This window comes from Dioscorea cayenensis, chromosome 6, assembly GCF_009730915.1.
Source record: "Dioscorea cayenensis subsp. rotundata cultivar TDr96_F1 chromosome 6, TDr96_F1_v2_PseudoChromosome.rev07_lg8_w22 25.fasta, whole genome shotgun sequence".
Lineage (NCBI taxonomy): Eukaryota > Viridiplantae > Streptophyta > Magnoliopsida > Dioscoreales > Dioscoreaceae > Dioscorea > Dioscorea cayenensis.
Genome location: NC_052476.1, coordinates 17,700,582 through 17,722,086, shown reverse-complemented (window position 1 = coordinate 17,722,086; position 21,505 = coordinate 17,700,582). Strand labels below are relative to the sequence as shown.

The 21,505-nt window shown below is 33.4% G+C and overlaps 1 protein-coding gene and 2 pseudogenes across 1 annotated transcript; 1 reads left to right on the top strand and 2 right to left on the bottom strand.

Annotated features, from left to right (window-relative positions):
• Positions 1 to 5,337: 5,337 nt before the first annotated feature.
• On the bottom strand, positions 5,338 to 5,982 carry LOC120263201 (annotated as a pseudogene).
• Positions 5,983 to 6,083: 101 nt separating this feature from the next.
• On the bottom strand, positions 6,084 to 7,427 carry LOC120263200 (annotated as a pseudogene).
• A 5,553-nt stretch (positions 7,428 to 12,980) lies between these two features.
• On the top strand, positions 12,981 to 14,058 carry LOC120262856 (proteasome subunit alpha type-4). Its single transcript, XM_039270761.1, has one exon. The coding sequence runs from the start codon at positions 13,142 to 13,144 to the stop codon at positions 13,892 to 13,894; it is 753 nt and encodes a 250-aa protein (XP_039126695.1). The 5' UTR covers positions 12,981 to 13,141; the 3' UTR covers positions 13,895 to 14,058.
• The last annotated feature ends 7,447 nt before the right edge of the window (positions 14,059 to 21,505 follow it).

Below are 21,505 nucleotides of genomic sequence, written 5' to 3'. Positions count from 1 at the left end.
AGCACATTGATTTTTCGTATTTAGTATTGAAATCTCTTTTACTTGTAGAATGCTCTCTTTGCATGCTTTGGTAAACCTAAGGCCAAGCACTTCCAATATTTCCTTCATCTATACATACAATGTTTTAATTTTTGCTTGAGGACAAGCAAAAGCTTAAGTGTGGGGGAGTTTGATAATTGCTTGTGTGATAAGAGTACGAAGTGTTCTTTCCTTATGATGAGCATTACTTTTATCCGATTTTAACGCTAATATATGTGTATTTATGTTACTTTTATGTATATAGGGTTGTGAAGCCGAATCTTAGAGAAAGAAGCCAATGTAGATCGTGAGTGCACCATTCAGAGGAAATCTTGAGAAGGTTAAAACGCGAAGATATAAGTCGGGTTCAAGATGCTAGAATGTGTGCCAACCTCCTTCTATTCAAGCAAGCACAATGATTTGGAGCGGCACAGAGGCAGTCACATTCTAAGTATTCCGGCTTGTGCATGTGTAACAAGATATCCACCAACGCGGCTGTTCGTTGAAGAAGCAAAGCAATCTACGACATAAATGTGTGCCCATTTACATTACCTCGATGAAAGCATGGTTTCGAGAGTGTTTCGGACTGGTACTGCAGCAGGGCATTGTAGCAACAATGCAGCAAAATACTGTAGCAGGTACTGTTCACGATCGGCCGAAGAAGGAGTTTCGAGAGAAGCCACACATGCTTGTGGAAAATCCACACGCCCGTGCGTTAATTCCACAGGGGCCGTGTGAAATATTCACATGGGAGTGTGGATTCCCGATTCCAGCACTATTTAAGGCCGATTTCAGCCCTGATTTCAGGATTCTTTTTTTCATCTTTTCCCCAACTTGAGAGAGGATTGCGGCTAGGGTTTTGAGAGGTACTGGCTAGGGATTGGGAGAGGTTCTATGGCTTCGACATCATGCTCCGCTTGGAAGAAGGTTAGTGGGAGAGCTTTTGTCGGCACCGATCCGGCGAGGTGTATCCTAGGCCGGACAAAGGGACCTTTGGACGAGTAGAGGACTCTCCACAAGACCATCGTCACGACTATTGAGGGGGTTTTCTATGGATTCATTGCTTTTACATTCAATTTCATTGATTGTAATTAGCTCCATGGAGAGCTAAACCCCCTAGTGGGTACTTGGATTGTGAACCCTAGGATGTATTCGTTTCATTGAATCTTGTTATTATGCTTTCATTAATTGATATGTTTATTGAGTTCCAATCTTGAATGCATTGATTGTATGAACACTCCCTTAGAGTGACACTAGGGTTGAGAGTTCCTTATTGGTAACCCTTGTGAGTGAGTGACACACCCACGAGAGTTAGACAAAGCTAGATTGGAGAGGGTTGAGAGGGTGAGTCGAGAGGTAGCGGAGCATCCCCTTTCCCCTCTGATGTGATTTATTCTACCTCCAATTTCTCGAGTTCTTTGCGGTCATAATAGAGTGAATGGGCTAAGGGATGACCTTCCGCTGGGGCTTGGTTGCGAGTGCAATGGAGTGAAGCATTGAAGTGATTTTAGCATTTAGGGCTTAATTGTGGCTAGGGACCTTCCGCCTGGACCAAAGGGTTATGTCTACATATAGGAAGAGGATTTATCACTTGGAATCCTTAGAACTCATTGCAATTCTTTACGAGTGCGAGGTTGAGAGATTGCTCAATTTCTCCTCCGGGACATGTATGGGGTTAAGCATGGTTGACCTTAGATTTGGGACCATGTATTAAAGGATCCCCATGACTCATTAATGCATTAGTTAGGAAGCATAATAGAGGGCTTTTGCACTTGAAACGATTGTCCTAGGCGGATCAATATCCGAGTACTCCATTTATATTGATTGCCTTACCTCCCCTTTACTTGTGCTCTCTCTCTTGTTTCTTTTACTTTTGTTTGCACTACATCTTACCACACAAATCACTATTCATATTCACTTAGTTAAGAAACAACTTAAGTATTTTTACTTCCTATTCCCTGTGGATACGATACCCACTCACCTGGGATTTTATTACTTTGACAAACCCGTGCACTTGCGGGACATACGCAAGGGGCGTTGTCACCCCTAATGTTAATTACCCTGGACATTGTCGTAGAAACCTCCGATTAAGAAAAAAGTGTGAACAAGGAAACAGCTTCTAACAAATAAATTTTATTCATTTCAACAAACATGAATTCATAGATTTCATTGAGAGTACAAAGGGATTTGAAATTTGATCATCTTTACGCAACAATGATTGTAGCATTTCATCTTCTTCCGACTATTTCGCCGAAAAGCGCGCTTTGACTTTTATTAACATTTGGTCTTCGTCAACGGTTGAAATATGTATTTTGAACGTGATTCAGAAACTTGTGAAGTATTATATTTTGGATATTTGAATTTGCATCTTGGACTTGATTTTGAACTTGATTTGATTTTTCATAAGCTTCGGCGTTCACGCTTGTGAAGCCTTTTTGCAACTTATAAACTCTTCAACACTTTAGTCTTCAGGTTGTTGACCTCATTTGTCGATTTGTTTGAAACTTAGAACTTGCACATTTGAACTTGCATCTTGGATTTAATTTGGAACTTGACTTGATTATTTTTTTAAAAGCTTCGGCCTTCAGGCTTGTGAAATATTTTTGTAACTTATGAACTCTTCAACACTTTAATTTTAAGGTTGTTGAACTCATTTGTTGATTTGTTTGAAACTTGGACATTTGATTTTGCATCTTAGATTTGATCTGGATGTCAAGCTGTGGATTCTCTTGTTGATGAATCACAAACTTAGTTTGTCTTTCCATAAGCTTCGACTGTCATGCTTGTGAAGCTCCCTTCTAGACTTGTGAAACTCTATGGGTCTCGACTTCGACGCCTCGAGACCACTCGAGTTCAATTGTCGATTTTAGATTTTCAAATATCGCCTCTGAAACTCTTTCGGGTCTTCGACTTTTTAAACGCCTCGGCATCCACCAAGTCTCAATCATCGATTTTTATAGATTTTCAAGTATCGACCTTTTCATATTTTCGAGTCTTGACTCCCAGTGCCTTTTGGTTTTGATTTTTGTTTATTATATATATTTTATCGCATGTCGCTACATATGCCTCGTTGCTGTCTTATATGCCTTATTGCTGTCGCTATCTCAAGATGGTATTTTTTATTGCCTTGGGATGGGTATATATATATATATATATATCATATTCATACCCATGTGCATGGTGGGGCCTCTTATATTTTTTTATTATCTATTTTTTAATTATTTTTTTTATTTTTCATCATTTTTTTATTTGTATGTGTGTCTCTTTCATAGTGGGCCCATTTTTTAAATTTATTTATTATTATTATTATTTTGAACCCGAACGTGAGTATGCATGCGTACCCAATGCATGCTTCTTATTTTTCAGCAAAGCATAACAATAAGATTTGTAAATATATTTAGGTTGTAGCTTGGCAAAAAATTTTAATATCCTTAGTAACATTCATTGCATCAAATGGAGGCCTCCATATTCAATTATTTAAAAGCTCACATGATATCCAAAAGCAGCCATATATATATATTTCAAAATCAAACATGAGCATTTTAGGTTTGTGTTCATCAACCTGCATGCTTGTCTTGTATATTGAGTTGAGTCTATATTTGAATATTATCATATTATGGAGGTGCATATATATACCATGATATTGCTTACAAGAATGACAGAAATAAAATAAAGCATTGATTGTTTTGCATTTAGGATGATGCAAGTGGGCCATCATGAATATATAGCTTAGGAGAGGAATATCATCTCATGTCAAAGAGGCATTCTTGACCTAATGTGAATTTATGATGGAAAAAACCAGCTTGCATGTGATTGTATATATATATACATTTTGCAATACAGGACTCATGCATGAATATATATTCTACCAACTGGTTCCTCTCCCCACTGTCAATCTCTGAACGTCGCCTCTTGAACGTCAAGTAAACGTCCTCATCTTGATGCCGGAAATGGTTAAAAGACATCATCACACTTCTTGGTCACATCCTTAACTGCAGCATCATTTTACTCGTTATTCTCAAGCACACTCCTCAGAAAGGCCTTCATTTCTGTAACATGTTTGGCACTTGTTTCATTGATAGATCCACACATCTTCTTATAATGTTGAGAAGCAACATTGGTAGTAATAACACATGCTTGTAACCTATCTTCATTTGACAATATTTAGCTGATGAGAAATTACAAAAGTCTTCAGATGCATTTTGTGCACCTTCTATTGAGGATATTTGGTCATCCAAGAATGTTTTTTTCTCCAAAGCTTCATATTTCGCGCCACTGAGCTTCTCATTTCTATGGCCTTTCTTAACATGATCTAGAGGGGTCAACTGGTTATCATTAGTGGCACTGCAATTGGCATTGTGCCCTAACAAAGTGCTCACCGGCTCACAAGTATATGTTTAATGTGCATACCATGTAGCCAAATGCAATGGAGTCATCCCATCCTTGGCTTTGACCTCCAGAAATAAACCATGCTCAATAAGTATTTTTGATGATTCATTGTTGTCTTTTATTATTAGTATTTTTTTTTCGCCATGAGTATGCATGCTTCTCATCATTTTTATTTATTATTATTTTTTTATTTATATATATATTTTTTGCCATGCACATATGCATGCTTCTCATTTCATTTTTTTTTATATTATTTTTTTTATATCATGCACATATGCATGCTTCTCATTTTTTCCCTATTATGCTTCTCTTTTTTTTTATATCATGCACATATGCATGCATCTAATGAATTATTTATATAAAAGAAGAGATCTCATTGGCCTGATTCCTACCTAATTTATTCTCTCATGCTTCTCATTTTTTTATTATTTTTTTCTTGAGAGAGAAACATCATTTCATTAAAAAAAATTATCAAACATCTCTCTAACATTTCAATTAAAGCAGTTCAAATTAGAAGACTTGATCATAACACTTCAAGATTAAACTAAAAGTCACGAGTTATTCATGAATTAGCGTCAAGATTCCACTTGCATATAGAATCAGCATTTTCTTTATGTCAAGACAATGTATTTACAGAGAGGTTTTGATCACCAAGAATTCTATTTCTTTCTATTTTGCCAGATAATCTTGTTCCAATGTATGCTGATATATTAGGATGTCTGTGGTATATGTTGTGGCTTTCATCAAATTCGAATTCCATTTTCGGTTTTCAGACAACAAAATCAGCATGATTTCCAGTTTTGATGGCCCCTTCAAGTTTTTTTATTATTATTATTATTTTCCCTGCACGTATGCATGTTTCTCATAACAAAACAGTTTCCCTTCTTGTTTTGTTTTCTTTTCACTTCATGTAAACATAGTAATGAGATTTCAATAACAGAAGAGTCTCGAAAACAAGTAACTATGGCAGCCATGCATTGTATCAAGCAAGAAACTAGTCTGGCACGCCTCGTCCACCGGCCAGTCCATCCATCTCTTCACCATTTCTTCTACATCATGTGCAATCTGATGATGTATTATTGATGCACCAAGTGGTCCGATTAAATTCAGCCTTGTCGCGGCATAAATAATGTCTCTCATTGTGAGGAAAATGTAAGCACGCTGGCTTGTGCTAGTATCAAAGCCAAGAAGACCCCAGATGAGACCAAAAAAAAGTGCATAATAGAAAAAACACCTCTCGAACCTGAGTACGTTTCTCTTATCATCTTAAGTAATGGAATCTCAACATACACATATGCAATTGCTCTCATCAATGCTGATCCTTGGGAAACCGATGCCTTCCTGCTGACTTCATTTATTAATGTAGCTTCAAGCGATCTGTCAAGTTTCAACCTGGTTTCAGTGTAAGGAGATTTGCAGGCAGCATATACAAGTGGAAAAAGAAGACCCCAGGCGTTCTCTAAGACCTCCTGTTAGAAGTATAGAATCCAGCAGCTGTCACTGGCTCCATTGCAATATATTGTCCACAAAAACAATATGTGCATTGCTTGGACTTATTTCCATATTGCACTCCATATGATCAAAAAAAGTAATCAAGCAGGGCTTCAAAAACCATGAACTTGAAGAGATTAAGAATGTATTCAATCCTCCTTTACAATGATCTGCGAAGCTATCCTTCATAATTCTTTAGCTTCTCCCTTATATGATGCATCTTCAGGTTTGGTTGTCTCCTTGATTTCATCAGTTCCATCATCCTCCATATCAAACGTCCAAAGAGTCAGGTTGTCCCGTAGAAGCTGCATGATGAGAATGCTATCTTTGTATGATTCCTCCCCAAGAGTATCCAGTTTAGCAATCGCTTCGTCAAAAGCCCGCAAGCCAGATGGGATGTATTAGTGGCAGCTTTTGCACAGCAATATCCTGAGCAGCCTTGTAAGCAAAGAGAGTGTTCTCCGCGGTCATCATTTCGATCAGAGCCTATCTTGAACTCCACGAGATATCGATAACAGTCTTCCTTCATCTTTAAGTAGAAGACCTTTAAATCCGACCCAGAGACAAAAGGCACCAGCGACGAGTTCAAGAGCGTCAGAATTTGAGCACAGGTGTTGGAGAGCTCGGTCTCAGTCTAGGATCGACATCCACGAATAGCAACGACATGCTATGTGTTTCTGTGGGTATCCTCCTTTTGCTCGATGGAGGACAGGATACGCCAAGAAACATGACGGGTGCTAATGACGTTCTTGTATGCCACAGAAAGGAGGTTGAGCTCCTCTACAGAGAACTCTTCCACATCAGTGGCCGAGGCCACCACCTTCTCCATGGCCTCCACCATCTCCTCGTACTTCTCGTTCTACAGCAAATCAAGGCCTCGTTCTGCGGACTTAGTAGCAATGACAATGACTGCAGTAACTTTTTTTCCTTTATTTTTCTTTTTTTTATATAATTTTGGTGGGAAGAGAAACAAAACTTTCTTCTTCTTACTTCACTCTCATTTTTTTCTTTTTTTTTCTTTTTCTTTTTTTCTGTCTTCTTGTCTTTTCTTCTTTCTTTTCCTCGCTATTTTTTCAAGTTTTTCTTTCTTTCATCTTCTTCTTCTTTAGCCAGTTCTTCCCTTCCTTTGTATCATCTCATCATCTTCATTAGGATCCACATCAATAGCAACAAGCGACAGTGACCTTCTTCGGTGATGATGACCAGTCACGGGCAATGACAACGGCAAACGATGATAGGCAATAGAGGCAGCATGACGATGGTGAGCAGCAGGCAATAGAGGCGATGACGACGATAGAAGAAGGGCAGGCAGTGAGGCAAGAACTGGGCGATGAGCAAAGCAGATAACAGCATGGCAAAGAATAGGTGATGAGCAGAGCAAAGACGAAAGCAGTAGCAGTGGTGATCAGATCTGCAACGCCGCTAACAATGGTAATAGTGATGGTTTCAGGCAGCAGAGGCAGCAGACAAGAAGACCTATATATTTTGTAAAGGAGAGAAAGACCTTCTTTTTTTTCCTTCTTCTTCATTTTTTTATATCTTCTCTTCTCCTTTTTTTTATTTTTCTGGCCGTACCCTTTTTAAAGTTTCTTCTGTACTTATCTTCGATATCCAAACTCCCCCGTAAAATCCCCATAAAATCACAACATACAGATCAAAATAGGATAGGATCTGATTTAAAATTTTGATTAATTTCAAATTTAAATTTTAATTAATTTAATTAATTAAATTTTTTTCAAAATTCAATTAACCCAATTTTCCTCGAGATATGTGTTTGGGTGCTTCAGGATTTGCATTTCTCAAGTTGCCTCGAGATCTGTTCTCAGGCGATATGAAATTTAGGATCGCCTTGGGATTTGTATTTGGGCGTTCTTAAGATTTGAGACTGCCTCGAGATATGTGTTCTCAAAGGCAATCTTATAATTTGCATCTATGCCTCGAGATAAATTCTCAGGGGCAATTTTTTTTGTAATTTGCATTTTGCCTCGAGATATGATCTCAGGGGAAACTTTGTAATTTGCTTTTTTTATTTGCCTTAGGATTTGCATTCTAGTCCAAGACAACCAAATAATTTATTTTAAAGAGAGGATCCAAAATCGATTAAGATTAGGACATTCAAACTTTGATTCTAAACATATCCATGATTTAAATTTTAATTAACTTAGGATTTGGGTTCTATTATGACATATGTTACATTATTTATAAATAAACAATCAACAATCATTTCATATACACCCATTCAGGAAAAGATTCTAGTTGCCATCACCTTATGAATTCATGCAAACAAACTACACAACGGAATTTCAGTAGTGACTTTTAGAAGGATACCACAAGAGTGACAACATAGAACGGGTGTGTTTTTGCATCAAACGGATGAAGGATTTGCCATGGTGTTTAACTTTGTCATACTATGATTCTATAGTGATCCTTTATTTACAAACTTAAGATGGCACTTAACAAATAGAATCTTGAATCAATATCATTCTCTATATGGTTACTTTGAGAACCTATGGAAACTAACATGGAACAGAGGTTCAGAGGAAAAGAGAGGCATGATGAGGAGGAACATAGGCAAGGCATGTGGTCGTCAGATGAAACAAACATGAGTTGCTGGGGTTTGAGTAGAAGGATTCATTCTCAAAATGAAAAGATAAATGGGCATAGGAGGGAAACAACGGGAATTATTTATTTATTTATTTATTTTTCTTTCTTTTTTTGTAAATACATGATCTAACCCATATGAGACAAAAAAATCCTATAGAAAAAGCATGTTTGCATATCCTCACAATAGAGGTTATGTTAAACATACATGCACATATGTGTTCAAAATAGCTTGGGCGTGCATCACATATGGTTTATTTAAAAAAAAAATTATGAATTGGTGGGACCTACCATCATCCATGCATGTATTGTGTAAACTTGGGTTTAAAAGGAAAATACTTTCTATTGCTTCTATTATATGACGTATCTTTCTTCTGTGGAGATAAATCTCGTACCTCGATGATGAACTTTAGCAGAGTAAGCTCGCACCTCGTCGTCGGTACTCGGTAGTCCTCTGGCAAAACTCCTCCAATTTTTCCTTCTCTTTTTTGCTATTTTTTTTTTTTTAACTCCACCTTTCTTCTCCTTCCACTTCTTTTGAGCCCTCTTCTTCTTTTTCTTCTCAAAGCTCTCTCTCTCTCTCTCTTCTCCTTTTTACTCCCTACCTTTTTCTCTAGTCCACAATATCGCCAATTCCCCCATATGGTGCGAGAGGATTTTTTTTAAAAAAAAACTTCAATCCAAATTATTTTTTAATTTTAAATTTTAAATTTTATACATTCTTTTTGAATTTTAAATTTTGAATTTTGAATTTCAAAACTTTTTTTTTATTTTAAGTCAACTCCTTTTATTTTCTTTCAATTTTTTAATTTTCTTTTTTTAAAAAGAAATCCTTCATATATTCTCTCTTTCTTTGGTATTTACCACGTGACAATTTTTTAATTGTTATTTTCGGCCTTCCTATATCTTTTTATTTGATTTTTTTCTTCTCTTCTTTTTTTAATTGACTTTATTTTATTTATTATTTTTTATTCAAAGTCTACATAAACAATCCTTATAATGGAAATTGAAAATGATCTATTATTCAAAATAATCTATATTGTATAGTTATATAAGGGTCCGTTTGGTTGAGAAGAATGGGAATATGGGGATTGGGATAGAGAAGGGGAAGGGGATGGATATAAAAATAGGGACGGGGGGTTGGTGATGGGAACAAAAGTAATGTTTGGTTAGAGGGGATAAGGATAGAAATAGTGGGAAAATTTTAGTAAAATTACTTTTATACTCTCTGATATTTTAATTAAATAATATGTCTTAATTGTAAAAGAAATAATTATTAAATGTCTCCAATTTCTATAAAAAAATTTAAATAAGTTATTGATGTATTCATTTTCTAAATACAATTTTAAATAAGTTAATTATATTTAAGGATAACTAATTTTTTAATTTATAAAATTATTTAGACAAAATTATTCATTTTAATTATTATAATTAAATATTTTAAATAAAAATTCACTTTAATTATTGTACATTTTTATTATAATAATTAAAATAATTAATTCATTTAAGTATTATCCAATTTAATTTCTAAAATTAAATAATATATTTTAACTATATTTTTACTACATTTTTATGTAAGTTTAAATGGACAAAATTTCTACTTTCCTAAAATAATTTCAAAGTCTATCTTAATTATGATTAGTAAATGTTTAAATATTTTTTTATTTAATTATGATAACCAAATATTTTAATGGCATAAATCAATTTAATTAAAGAGTGATTTAATTATAGGCGGTATTGGGTGCATTATAAAAATAAATTTTTTTATTTATTAAGGGTAACATAGTAATTAAAGGGCAAAGAATGCTCATGCCCCCAAAATTGGGGATCATGAACAATCAAGATTTTGAGGGAATGAAGCCCCCTCAATCCCATTTCCAACGCCATTGGCGTATGCCCAAACATGGCCGTGCAAATGCCACAAGGATTGATCCCAATTTTTTTATAAATTTTAAATTTAAAAGTATGAACCCTAGATTTTAAAAACTATAAACCATTAATTATAAAACCCTAAAATCCAAAATTCAAAAATGTACTAAACACTTAATATTAAACCATAAATCCTAAACTCTAACCCACAAAACCGGATTGATTTAGGGTTTAGAGAGAAGTTTTTGGTTTATACTCTGCAGTTTAGGATTTAAATGATGAAAAAAAAAAAAACTAAAGTTTTTCTTTATTTAAAAAGAAAGATGGGGAGAAAGAGAGTAAATGACGTAGACAACTATTCGAGAAACTTATTTTTTTCTCATTAAAAAATCACAATTTATTCTAAAGTTTTTATACTATTAAAAATATATTTACTTGTACATTCCTACAGACAATGCATATTTATTCATATAATGTCCAGTTAAAAATCCAACTATTTAAACAAACACATAGAAAAAAAAAAAGCAATTTTGAAACCTTGAGTTCGTGAAGAGGGTTACAAAAAATGCTTTAGACATTTGTTATTGATGCAGGAAATAATTACCACTTGAAACAAACAATCAAGTGATCTATTGATATTTGAATCATTATCATCAGAATTGTATGAGAGTATGAATCAAAAGTGAGGGCATATATTTGAGCATATGAGTAGTGGTTGTATGCGGATGTTCTCATCGCCCATGTGTGCACGGCCCTCGCCCACTTAACAATAAATAAATAAATAATAATTGATATAATTTTTTGGTCAAATACCCTAAATAGTCCCTTTACTTTTTCTCACTCTACCCTTTTAGTTCCTCTATTTTAATTTGGTCTTTTTAGTCCCTCTACATCATATTTTGGGTAAATTAGGTCCACACCAAGAACGATGTTTCCTCCACCATTTGTTTGTGTCTGACGTGGAGCTTTTATGAATATAATATTAATAAAATAATAAAACCGTGGATAAAAATATAATTTCTTTGCAGTGCCCTTTCTAGGATTTGGATCCCTTATTCACTTTTTGATCTGAGATGGTTGCAAGGTACTCACATTGGACAGTTAATTGTTATCAGGGAAGTGGCTCACAGCTCTTAGTTCATCACAATTAAGGAATTGTTAGTAAGTTATGTATGAGTTAAACCCAGTTTTAACATTGCATTTGTAAATTGTTGTTAACAAAATCTTTCATTGGTGTGACTAGAAAGAATTAAGGAAAAGGAAGATTGCTAGATTACATAATAAAAGTGCAGAACCTTCCCACAATGAAAAATCAAATCAACAGCCCTCCTCTGTAGGAAATGAATGTCCAACACAACAAAGCATAATAGAAGCTCCATCTGATGCAAATCCTTAAATATGAATGCAAGGATTCCCTATGAAACTGATGCAACTTATGAAATGTTTTGTGTAGGCTAGGGACATAAGCCTCAAAATTGATGGTACACAATCTCATGGTTTCTTTTTGTTAATTGTATATCATGATGTAGTTAGAAACTTTTTGTGTTAATAGGTGACAAATGACATATGTGAAGAACATGTGGCATCACTAATGAGGTTTATGCAAACAAAATGTTCAATGAAGATGTAACTTTTGGTGTTTATTACAGGATTGTAAAATGTTGCAATTGTTGCCTTTCTTTAGTTCAGTAAATCAATTGAACACAATAAATGGATTGAATGCAAGATGTAACCAATTTCTTCCAAAGCTCCTGTGGAAGTTGTTACATTCAAAAAAAGTGTTACATTCAAATTGACTATGCATGGATTGAACACAGCTTAAAACAATATTAAAAAGCAAGACATCAACACAATTCAGTGTTGCTCCATTGCGTTAGCCATTAAGATCCAACTTTTACCGAAATTGAGACTTTTGTTATAATTAAAGAAACAACTGAGTATCAAAATAAGATTCTCATGCAAACTCAAAAACAAACACAATTTAATGTTCAAATCAGAAACACGATTCTGAAATTAGTTCCTCTATCTAAGCTTTGCAAAGATTAGGGCTACTTGGCTTCGCATGAGTATTGTTGGTTAGGAGTTCCTGTTGGCGCACCCACGGCTCCGACAAGGTCAAATGGAACAAGACACTGGAACCTGAGAGGATGATAAAGAGAACTTGTTTTAGGAGGAAGGGAATGTCATCGTCGGAGTAGAACCTATTTTAGAACTGAAAAAAAAGACAAAAATTTTTAAAAAACCATCTCAGATACGAAAGTGAAAGAGGGATCCAAATCCAAGAAAGGGCACTGGAAAAAATAATATTTATCCATTATTTTATTATTTTATTAATATTATATTCATAAAAGCTCCACGTCAAACACAAACAAACAGCGTTGGAAACCCCATTCTCGGTGTAGACCTGATTTACCCAAAATATGAAGTAAAGGGACTAAAAAGACCAAATTAAAATAAAGGGACTAAAAATGTAGAGTGACAAAAGGAAAGAAATTATTTAAGACCTAATTTGTATGGGGTTACACACGCATTTATATTATAAGATTTTCTCAGGGATATAACTGCAAAATGGAGTATATTAGCGGATCACATTTTTCTACTAACGAGACCCGAATCCGCTTTCACCATCTTGGGCCGCAAGCAACACCATTCCTCTTCTGAGATCTTCGAAGCACATCTCCTCCAACTTCACTGCCCTAGAGTTTTCGATCTCCATTGATTCAATCTCAAAACCCTAGAATTTCCCACACTTCTCTCCGATCGAGATCGCGAGATGTCTCGCCGCTACGATAGCCGCACCACGATCTTCTCCCCTGAGGGCCGGCTCTACCAGGTGGAGTACGCCATGGAGGCGATCGGCAACGCCGGCTCCGCCATCGGCATCCTTGCTCGTGACGGTGTCGTCCTCGTCGGCGAGAAGAAGGTCACCTCCAAGCTCCTCCAGACCTCCCGATCCACTGAAAAGATGTACAAGATCGACGATCACCTTGCTTGTGCCGTCGCCGGAATCATGTCCGATGCTAACATCCTCATCAACACGGCTCGTGTTCAGGCCCAGCGCTACACCTACGCGTACCAAGAGCCGATGCCTGTCGAGCAGCTCGTGCAGTCTCTTTGTGACACCAAGCAAGGGTACACCCAGTTCGGTGGCCTTCGCCCCTTTGGAGTTTCCTTCCTCTTTGCTGGATGGGACCGGAGCTTTGGTTTCCAGCTCTACATGAGCGACCCGAGCGGGAACTATGGCGGGTGGAAGGCTGCCGCCATTGGGGCTAATAACCAGGCCGCGCAGTCCATGCTGAAGCAGGATTATAAGGAGGAGATGACACGGGAGGAGGCCGTGCAACTCGCGCTTAAGGTGCTCAGCAAGACAATGGATAGCACCAGCCTTACTTCAGAGAAGCTGGAGCTTGCGGAGATCTTCTTGGCACCTTCAGGGGAGGTCAAGTACCAGGTATGCTCTCCAGATGCGCTTGGTAAGTTGCTTGTTAAGCATGGTGTCACACAGGCTGCTGCGGAGTCATCTTGATTTTGTCAATTGGTATATCTCTGTTATCTTTAATGATGGATTGGTTCTAATCTTCCTTGAACTTAAGTTACTATTTTCAGCAATTTGTACTTGGATTCAGCAGGTTTATACTTCCAACTCAAATATTTCTCTTTGCTATGCGAACTGGGTTTTGCATTCTTTAACTGTTGAATCGCCTAGGTAATGCATCATAAATTGATTTGTCTGCTTAGTCATGGAAATGAGCTATTCTTTCAAATTCTGTGATTAGATGGTTAGGATTTTTAACTTCGAGCATCGACTGGATGATTCTTCTCGAACACATCGAACTTGGAATTAGAGATTAAACTTTCACTTGTGGACCAAGACCTGTATTTGCTTTCTTTTGCACAGGCAACAGATGTTTGTTTAGAGAATTTTATGTAGTCAGTTGAGCTATTTTATGAATCAGCTAACTAAAATGAATCTGAGGACAAGCCCTTTTCAGTTGCAAGACATTGGAACCTCTTCTTATCTGTTGCGCTGTCCGAGTTTGTATTAACTAAATTATCATCCATGATATGATATCATTGCTTTAACACAAACACAAAATTAAGAATTTGGCCTCAAGAAACAATATTGCAATCTTAAATTCTTATAAGGTTCTTTGGTCAAGTCAATATTTGATTTAAACTGAAGTGTCTTAGTTTAAGAGAATATCAAAAGAGCCTTGTTTGTAACACATCGATCTTTCTCGCTCTCTCTTTCTATCTGTACAAACTGGCTCACCCCCACTGTAGACCCAGGCTCGAGTGGAAGGGATCATGGAAAGAAATTGATAGTACATTAAAAAAGGTGTTGCTCACTCTTGCAGTAGTTCTTGCTTGCTGGTTTCATTCCTTCATATTTCATCTTATCATATAATGAATTTCTCAAGTTCATATATTGCTTTACCCATCTGGTTCATTTGTTGATGACTTCTTTTTTATGTATCTATATATTCTTTGTACCACAAAAGTAGTTCTCCTTGGTTTTGTTATCACATATTGTGACCTCTAGCTTGCATCTTGTTCAACAATTTTGGTCCAGTCCAGAGTCTGAGTTAAAAATACCCCTGATGGCATTCAAGTGATGCCTGCACAATGCTGTTAAGACAAGGATTTGATGCACTGCAAGCTATCAAGTTATTTATTTGAGTTATCATGCTTTCCCCCTTCATATTTGTTATTTGTATTGGTCAATGCTCCACTACTGTTTTTTACTTCTTATCCATTCTCTCTTAACGTGGAGGTACGGTTTCACTGACTTCAAGTTCCACATGTATTCTTTTCTTGGTTATTTTAGCCTGCATCTGCATATCTGGTATCATTTGCCTGAGCCGTGTGGTTTTCTGAATGTGACACTAGTTTTTTTATCAGGCCACTTGCGCTATGCTCTTCTTGTGGCAATTTTATTTGTGGATTGTGAGCATTTCCTTTTTGTTTCTTGGAATAGTAACTAGAGCTTTTTTATGGGAAAATTGATAGATGGGCATTCATAATCTGTGCATATATTTGAAATTTATAACGTCAGTGTTGGGTTCTCAGATTAAGTTAAAATTCAGGTGAGCATGTTTTTGAATAGATGCTGCACAACACTTGAGTTGTTTTCGTCTCTTTTGTGACTCAAATGTCATGTTTAGAGCACCATGGATTCATCTCAGGATATATGATTAAGTGCAAATATTGGGTTCATTGTTAATGTCATAGTATGAGAAATACTAGAAGTGCATAGATAATCTGTTATGGAATGTGACATGACAACATAAACAAAGAAATTTTGCATAAGATTTGGAGACTGACTTAGAAAGGTAGTATAGCATCTTCTCATGTGATTTTTGTATAGCATTCAGGTGATATTGATATCAACAGTTTATAACAGATGATCTGAATTATGTTGAAAGCTTAAGAGAAATTTGGGAATTGCAAATATTTGAAGAATTTAGTGTTGTTGGTGTGGTGGATACAGGTGAACAAGTTAAATCCTTCATGTCAGTGTTTGCTGTATCTTGGGAATATTTCTGGTTTTCACTATCATTTCTATTTTCTTCCACATTTTTAATTACTGTAGGATATTTTTTAATGGTGAATCTATGGCTAATCATAGTTGAACTAATGTCTCATATCTAGGTGACACATTGCATTCTATTTTGTGTGGAAAATATTGATAATAAGAACTGTCACGCAAGTGATGCTGCTTGTCAAAACAATAATCTTATATGGATCACTATCATCTGCTGGGAATCAGAGTACATGTACTAAATGCAACTCTGTTTAGAATATGATGATTAAGGCCATAACAGAAGTGATAAATATTAGGAAGTGCAGTAAGTTCTTATCTTGCATGGTGGTTTACCATCTATGAAGTACGGACACTCCGGGAAGCTTGGCGTACCCGTGTCGGACACACGGATAACCGGACACACTGTGGACACCTCCAGATACTCATATACTTTGTAAATGATTTTTTTAAAATACTCATGTATATTTTCTAATCACTTCCCAATACACAAGATCACCAAATTAATCTATAAGTAAATATATGGTATATATTACATGAAAACTATGTAGATTTATATTTATAATAAATATTTTATATAAATAGATAATATGTATTATAGCCGTGTCCTGTTGTACCTGTATCCTTAATTTTTAGAAATTACCGTGTCCGTGTCGTGTCACCATATCCGTGTCCATGCTTCTTAGTTTACCATTATATTGATCTGTGGACAGTTAGAAGTTGATGAACTTAGACTTGAGAACTTCTGATTGAATTGTTGGCTTTTAATTGCTGACTTTATGAGTAGTAGTAGTTCTAAGACTTGGATGACAGTTGTAGTTTTCTTCAGGAGTGGATGCACTATTAATGACTATCTATGTGGTAAGTCTGCAAAAGTCTCTGCCATTTATAAGTGTATAGCATTATATGTGGTTGGCTGTTTTATTTGTGCCTGCTTGTTTCAGAAATCAAGCTTGCTTTTTTAAAAAAATCTTCAGAAAATAATTTCCAATTTGTTTTATCTATTTTCTGAAAACTTGTTCAATACTTCAATTTTGACAATTGAGAATTATCTAATTTAAAGTCAGATACTAGAAAGATATAAACTGGAGTAAATAAGAGCTGGAGATAGAAAGTTAGATACCAATGATTCAGTAAAGCAATAGGACTTGGTTAGGCAGGGGAAGTGGTATTTAGATAAATAAGGCAAGCGGTACACAAATATAAAGAAAACAACTAGGAAGTTTAGAGGGGGAGAGTAATAAGATTCCAAGTTGGCAAGTTAGGTAAAGAACTGAGGTAAAAAGGGAATAAAAGGTGGTTATAGAAGTTTGACAATAAATAAATGGGCAGAAAAATATTTTTTTTTTAAAAAAAAAAGACTTAAGATGGGATGGAGAGATACAAAATAGGTGGAAAACTTGGTTGTAAACATTTGAAAATGATTGACAGACTTGTTTTTCTCTGTTTACTGTTCTTAGGAGACAATTGCTTGCCTTCAAATCATTTTTTGTATGGTTGTGATAGAAAACAAGAAGTTGCTTTCATAGAAATAAGTAACTAGTGCATTGAATGTTATGTTTCACCAATTAGAAAGATCATGATAATTGAGATCATGAGTACCCTTTAGGTGTAATGTTATATGTCAATGGGCCTATGATTTGAAGTCTTTTGTAATTTTTTGGGTCTTGTATGTTTAAGAATTATTTCTGGACAAATGTTTAGATTGTTCATTTTAATGATATTTTTTTTAGTGGTTCATATTGTTTCTCCTATGATCTGCTTGTGTGTTCTTTGAGAGTATGGTTGTAGCGGCAGTATAGATTCAGAATGTGATTTGATCTAGAAAATTTAAAAAGTAAAGATTCTTTGTTTTTTTTTATTTTTATTATTAACAAAAAGTGAAGCAAATAACCTGATTTTCTGAAAATAAATGGTATCTTGTGTTTTAGGTAAAGTTATTTACAGATATCATTAATTTAGAAATGGCAAGCATTAATGGGAACAGGTGGTTGATTCTGGTGCTATGGTAGGTTCCTGCTTTAATTATTTCAGGATATCCAGCAATAAAAGTTATTGTTCTTTTGTTGGCAAACAAACACGTCTCTCGTATTTTTCCTTGTAGATATTATGCGATGTTGAAGTGACACCAGTAATAGAATTAATTAGTCTGATATATGTTCAAGCTATTATTTTTATATTTTTACTAGAAATATTAAGTTTCTGGTTTCTAAAATAAACACCATAAATATTTATAAAAAAATAAGAAAAATTTAAAAAATGTTCCATGTTTGTAAATTAGTATTACATATCATTCCTGCACTTATGAGAATATTACTCTCTCCGTTCTTTTTTATCTATCACAAATCCTTTTTTTATCTAACACTAATTCATGTTTTTATTATTTTTTATTTTATTTTCTAACATCTTATTTCTCAATTCATTTTTTAACATCAAGAAATATTTATTAAGTTTTTTTTTCTAAAAATATTCTTAACATTTTATTTATCTCTTGTTGGAATTAAATATAAAAGAGAAATGTGAAGATATGAATTATGGATAATTTTGGAAAAGATATTTAATTTTTTATAAAATTTTATAAAATAATTAAGTTTTTTGGTATGTGAAATTTGGTTAATCACGACAAATAAAAAGAATGAGGGAAATAGTTTATTTTTTCTCATTATTTTTTTCTAGATGAGAAGTTCAGGCTTTTTTAAGAATATTAGTTTAATTTTCTTTTAAATCAGAGTTTATATTGCTAAATTCGATTTTTTTTTAGGGGTCGTTTGATTCGCAGTAATAATATATTACCATGATAATGAAATTATCATGGTAATGAGATCGGAAATGTTATATGTCTGGGAATGTTGTGTTAATGTGAGATTACCATATTTGGTTGAGAATTTACATTACTGGTAATCTTTCATTACCATGTTTGGTTAGTCATAGTAATTACCTCAGTAATGTATCAAATTTACCAAAATACTTCTACATATAAAATTTTAAAAAATATAATTTAAAGTATTTAGATAAATAAATAATTAAATTATAATATTAAAAAAAATTGCACAAATTTTTAAAATACCTTTGTATTTACCAAATTACCCTTAAATATAAAATTTTGAAAAATATAATTTAAAGTATTTAAATAAATAAATAATTAAACTATAATATCAAAAATTATTTTAAACACAATTTTTAAAATACCTTTTTATTTACCAAAATACCCCTAGTATATAAAATTTTAAAAAATATAATTTAAAGTATTGAGATAAATAAATGATTAAATTATAATATAGAAAATTATCACAATTTTTAAAAGAGAAAAATTATTTATTAGTCCTTGTAACTTTTCAAATTTTCACTGCATATCCCTCTGATATTTCAATTTTTACTATAGTCACTTTTTTTTCAGTTTATTTATTTTTCAATCTCAGCATCAGTTTATTTTATTTAAAAATCCAATTTTGCCCCGCTTAAAAAATATATTTCTTGTTTATTAAGTATATTTTTTATTTAACATTGTGTGTTTATTAACTACATAAATTTTTATTTAATTTGTAACGTTTCTGTTTAATATTTGTTTTTTATATTTAATAGTCAGTTGTATTATTTTGGCAGTAAAAATGATGAGGCTTTTGACAAAGTCGAAAAGTATGTCGGAGGAGCTGCCACAGTAAAAGAAAGGACTTTTCACGAGGATATGAAATAATCGAATCGATCAAGTGAGAAAGAGGGATGATGTAAACAATTTATATTTTCTAAAATACCTTTGTATTTACCAAAATACTTCTATAAATAAAAATTTGAAAAACTTAATTTAAAGTATTTACATAAATAAATAATTAAATTATAATATCAAAAATAATGAGGGAAAATAAAAACTAGGGTTTTAATAATGAGTGTAATAAGATTAAATGAGTGGGGGCATAATTGGAAAAAAAAACATTGTATATTACCACCAACCTCGCAATCTTGATGGACACCTATTTTGGTAGTAATCAAACTACCATCTTATTTAATAATATTTTCACCTGGTAATTTTCACATTCGATGAGGCGGGCAGTAAGACAAAATAAAGAGGGTGCTACATATAAAAATTATAAAATGAAAGTCTTTTTCAATTAAAAATATATAATTAGATTAGATTGAATCGACATATTTATTGTAGCTTTAACTCGATCCAATTATACACATACAGTCTATAATTTTTATACAAGACAAAACAAAAAATTAAGAGGCCAAACAATAATTTTTTATAAATATTTTTCTAAAAATATATATTTATATAAATATTTGTTTATATATATATATGTGTGTGTGTATATCTTATATACTAACTAATAAAAATCACGGGTCTAACCGATAAATGTTTGTAGTTTTTTTCTAATTTTTATTCTATATAAATTAATTTGTAATAAATGTATGCTAAACAATGATTTTTTTTAATTCTTTTATTTTTTATAAACCAATTTATAAAATATCTAAATAATAAATATTAATTTTATTTCAAACATTATTTTTTAAGCTATCGGTATTAATTTGTAAAAAAATTAATATTTTTAGAAAAATGAAAATAAAGACTCAATGAATTATTAATATATATAGAGAGAGAGAGTGTGTGTGTGTGAGTGCTTCCAATTCCTCTAATTTATATACCCCCTTCCCCATTTGCCGCCCCTGCTTACATTACCATCAACATTACCACTGCTATAGTAATAGGTCTTTTCACTTAACTCAATGAACATTTACTTAATAAACACTTTATTGGTGGCGTTTTGTGGCCCTAAGTGGCTCGTTCAAATAAAATCATATTTTTATTATTAAAAAATCGATATTCATAAAATTTATTATATATTTTGATGGTGTATATGAGAGTAGAGTAGTATTTATAAACAAATCTGTCAAACAAGGTATTTGATTGTATTGATAGACATATAAGTAATTAGATGATTTTTTAGGACAATACATGTATAAAAAATCCAAAAAAAATTTATGATCAAATTTGAAAATAATTTTAAAAAAATTAACATACTTGTCAGACCATTTACGCTTTATCATATCAAGGATTCTTTAACACCAAATTCGATCCTCTAGTTAGAGTTTACAACTCATCACATAAACAACTTATTTAACCTTAACAATCCAATTGTGATTTTCAATAAAATGTATTATATTACATGAAGCTTGAAAAGTAAATATTAAAACCCTAATTTTAGATTTATTTTGCTTTTATCATGCCAACTCATTGGCAAGTCATTTATTGATTAAATCACCCGAAAAATTTATGGTTTGTACCAGTGATGTCTCACTCATCATCGCATCAATTAGCTCATGTTGTTCATCTTTTTCTTGTAATATTGTCACGTTCAAATAATGGGTTTTATCGTTTTTTATAAAACTTGGTTTTATTTTATTTTTTTAATGAAAACGGTTGCATTTTAAATTTAAAATTTTTATTTATCCAAATTACCCAAAATTTAAAATTATTTAAAATTTATTTTTTTTAATTCTCAAAATTATGCAAGTCACCCAAAATTTTATGTTAATTAGTGTTTATGCCAATAATATATCCTATTCGCTTTATGTTAATTATTAATGACATTAATTATA